Raw genomic sequence first — 4314 nt, forward strand, 5'->3', positions numbered from 1 at the left:
TCAGAGAGTGTGTAAGTCTACTGTTCTTCGCCATAGTTTCATCAAAGCTCTTTTCATCTCACTGTTGCGCAAGCTGTAGATCAGGGGATTCAGCAGAGGTGTAAGCAGCGTGTAAGCCAACGACATCAGTTTCTTGGTTTCTGGGGAGTAGCCAGATTTGGGTTGTAAATAGGTCATAGTGGCTGTGCCATAGAAGAGGGTAACAGACATGAGATGGGAGGCACAGGTGGAAAAAGCCTTCTGCCTCCCAGTGTTTGATGGCATCTTCAGGATGGCAAGGAGGATTCGAATGTAAGACAAGAGTATCAGTGACAAAGGAACTATGACAATCAAAATGGTGCCAGTAAATGCATAGATTTCAAACCAAAACGTGTCTGCACATGCAAGCTCTAACACTGGGGGAGTTTCACAGAAGAGATGGTTGATTTCACGGGGGCCACAGAAGGGAAAACTAAAAACCCATGATGTCTGCACAGTAGCCACCATGATTCCTGAGACCCACGAGAACATTACTAATTTCATGAAAACACTTTTGTTCATAATCACTGGGTAGCTCAGAGGATGACAGATCGCAGCAAATCTGTCATAAGCCATTGTCCCCAGGAGAAAGCATTCTGTCCCACCAAAAAGAAGAAGGAAATACATTTGTGCAAAACATCCTGAAAGAGTAATTGTAGATTTCTCAGTGAAGAGAAGCACCAGCATTTCAGGCATTATGACTGCATTGAAACTCACATCCACCACAGACAAGTTCAGGATAAACAAGTACATGGGAACGTGGAGGCTCTGTTCCAGGGAGATGATGACTATGATCATGGCATTTCCTATCAAGGTCACCAGGTAAACAACCAAGAAAATCCCAAAGAGCTGCTCCTGGAGTTTGGGAAAATTTGAAAAGCCCAAGAGGATGAACTCAACCACAGAACTTTGATTTTGCCTTTTCATTTTGGTAGTGGGGTTCACAGTGTTTTTATTGACATTGTATGTTAATTACAAAGTTGCCTTGGAAAGTTTGAGACTGAAATTCTTGGCAGAAGATGAAATGATGACTCATTTGGACAGCTCTTCAAGTTGGCCATTTTGAGAATGGTTAGGATGTTGAATAGTTTATCTTTCAAATACAAGTGAAAAAGTAAAAAATTTTTACTTAGACCTCATTTTAAAAGTACAAAATAATAGCAGATAGCTTTCCAACTTGGGCACAGCAGAACAGCTCCTTCATTCAAGGGTACCAAGAAGAAACAGGGACAGCCTGCCACCAAAGAGGTAGTGAACAGAGAACACACTGTCAACATTCACAAGCACATCCATGGAGTGGGTTTCAGGAAGTGTGTCCCTCGGGTACTCAAAGAGATCTGGAAATCTGCCATGTACGGTACGGTATGGGGACTCCAGCTGTGTGCACTCACTCCAGCCTCAAGAAACCTGTCTGAGTCAAAGGAATAAGGGATGCCCCATGTTGCATCCAGATGCAGTCATCAAGAAATCACTATGAAGGTGAGGATTCACCAAACAAGCTTCTATATGCTTGTTACCTGTCATCACTTTCAAAGATCTACCATCAGTTAATGTGGAATAGAGCTGACCACTGGTTGTCAAATCAAGTCATAAAACTGCAAAAAAATAATAATAATACCAGCATGTATTTTCTGGCATCTATTTTGTTAAGTTGAAAATCAATCCTGTTCTTAAAACATACATAGACATTATGTTATTTAGAATCCATTGTCTAGTACATTGATGTGTACACATCTGTATACAATTTCAATCGTGTATTTATTTAAGAATTTTTAAATAAACAAGTAGCAAAAACTTTTCAGGAAAAAGTTGTAACATAATTCAAAATTAAAGCATAATATTTGAGGAATATATATTATAAATGCCAAAGCTCAAAATGCACTTATGTTACTTTATTTAAAATGAAGTATATGAATAGTGCACCTAAACAAATACAGAAACATTCACAGGGATTGAAGTCTAGATGCACTTATCTCAGATGAACATAAGTAAATTTCATCAAGCATACTGATTTCTGACTAGAGTAGATCTGACTAATTACTTGAAATTTGCCTGTCTTACAAATTGTACAGTTAATTTCTCCATGGCTTATTTTTGTGGCCATAAAGTAGCTTTCAGGACTATACAAAAAACATTTTTGGTCATTCTGACCCTGTAATTTAAGCAGTCTCCATCCCCCACCCCTGCCTCTCTCTTTTTCTGCCTTTCTCTGTCTCTCCCTCTCTCCCTCTCTCTCCTTCTTTCTCTCTCTCACACACACAGTAGGAAGTTTATTTCAGCATTAGTAGTTCAATAAACACTGGTGGAGCACCTACCTTGTGGATGCCTGTGTACCCTCAGGGATGAATTTGAGCCATAAACCAACAGAAATGTCTTCCCTGACCACAGGGCATAAAATAGCAACCTACCACAACATTGTCTGGCTCCCAACTCCCTGGTTTATTTTCTGCCATAACACTCATCACCAACTGAAATGAACCATATTTGTTTGGGTTTTATGCTTGTTTCCTAAGTCTCCCTTATGGATTATAAGCTCCAGGAAGACAGGAAATTGGTGTATTTTCACCAATTCCTTTGCTGTATTTTCAGTGCCTAAAATAGATAATAAATGACACAGTAGCTGCTAAACCAATATTGATTCAGTAGATGGAAGAGTAAATATTAAAATTAGGAAAACCCAGACTCTGCCCTTAAGGAATGTAATGCCTGAAGAAAAACTAAACACAGGGAAATAGAAGGCTGCAGAATTAATCCACAACTTTTGCAGAACATTGAGGCTCTTTGTGGGATTGAAAGTACCACTGCGCTGGGGAATTGGGCCCTCATCTTTACTCGGCCACTACCCCCAAGACAAGTGTCTGACTCTCCCTGCATTCAGGTTCCCCTGTGGGTCAGAAACAGGAAAATGACTCTACAATCTTTTCTGGCTCTGCCATGGGTATTCCTCTGATTTGTTCCTGGAAAACTTCAAGCTACAGGGCTTCCCTTCCATCCATATGACAGCCAGGCTGAACAGACCCTGGAATAGTGTCAGGTGGCAGGTAGGAGGCACACATGCTCCCTGAATACTGTGTACCAGCCAGTGCCAAGCAGAGCTGACCATTGTACTCCCAGTCCACCTGCCCTTCCCAAGCTCCTCTCTGAGCAGCACACCTCACTTCTCTCCACTTCCTCTCCCCAGTCCCCCAACCAACTCTCCCCTGTTCCCAGATCCTATTCACTGTCAGGCCCAAGGATCTTTAGAATCTGGAGTCCCTCTGGCCTCAGTGAGTTCATCCCCTCTGATATTACTCCAGCTCACTGCTCCCCTCTTCCCCTATGGCCTCCCTCCATTATTAAATGGTCTCCTAACTGGCTTCTCCATTTGTTGTAAATCCTCTAATATATCCCTCATGCCTCTGCCAAAATATTATCAGCCTCACTCCCAGAACCTTCAGGGCCTCCTCTTAACTATGAAATAAAGTGCCCACAACCTGGAACTTCAGGGAAACAAGAGTGGGAACAAGTGCTGTAGAAATTTACAGAGGAAAAAAATGACTTCCAAATGGAGAGAGTGTGTGAACAGCTATAATCATAGGATGTCACAGGTCAAAATGCCGTTAATTGGAAGGAGGAAGGCATAAGGAAGACAGCTGACATGCTCAAAGGTATGAATGGCATCTTAGCACTAGAAGAGAGTCCTCTGGTCTTGGAGTAATGCTTAAAAACCAGCAGAACTTTACTGTAGGACACAGAGAAGCCTGGAGAACAGATGGACAAGCATGCTGGAGACATGTAATGTGTTCCTGAGCTCAGATCATTAGGACATTAGTAGATGAGAGTAAAGGCAAATTGAGTTACTGAGTTTGACCATAACGATCTATATTAAAGGCAAATATCTTCAGCAAGTGAGTGCTTAGACAACTTGCAGTACACTTACACCATACAATACTAGGCAGCAAAAAGAGAGAAGGAACTCCTATGTCTTTGCAAGAGTATGGGTGGTACTGGAGAATATTATGCTAAGTCAATTAAGCCAGTCAGTGAAAGAAAAATACCATATAATCTCACCTATAAAAGGAATCTAATGAACAAACTAAACCAATGAACAAAATAGAACCACAGGCATGGAACCATAGTACAGACTGACGGTGACCAGAGGGGAAGGGGAGGGGGATAATGGTGGAAGGAAGGGGAAGGGACTAGACAAAAATATGTGTGAATGACCCATGGACATGGACAACAGTGTGCTAAATAATTGACTGTGGAGGCTGGGGGTGGAATGGGCAGAGAAGGGCAAAGCAAGGGAAATGGGAC

General features: G+C 41.8%; 1 protein-coding gene across 1 annotated transcript; it reads right to left on the bottom strand.

Annotated features, from left to right (window-relative positions):
- LOC128628551 (olfactory receptor 10A3) lies at positions 1-945 on the bottom strand. The gene has a single exon (XM_053673156.1). It carries the CDS (start codon positions 943-945, stop codon positions 1-3), a length of 945 nt encoding a protein of 314 aa, XP_053529131.1.
- Between the last annotated feature and the right edge of the window lie 3369 nt (positions 946-4314).

Source organism: Artibeus jamaicensis, unplaced genomic scaffold (genome assembly GCF_021234435.1).
Source record: "Artibeus jamaicensis isolate MK-2021 breed Jamaican fruit bat unplaced genomic scaffold, CSHL_Jam_final contig_797, whole genome shotgun sequence".
Taxonomy (NCBI): Eukaryota; Metazoa; Chordata; class Mammalia; order Chiroptera; family Phyllostomidae; genus Artibeus; species Artibeus jamaicensis.

What these genes read in the sequence shown, in the direction of transcription:
- LOC128628551 (XM_053673156.1), bottom strand. Translation starts at nt 945, where the DNA reads ATGAAAAGGCAAAATCAAAGTTCTGTGGTTGAGTTCATCCTCTTGGGC.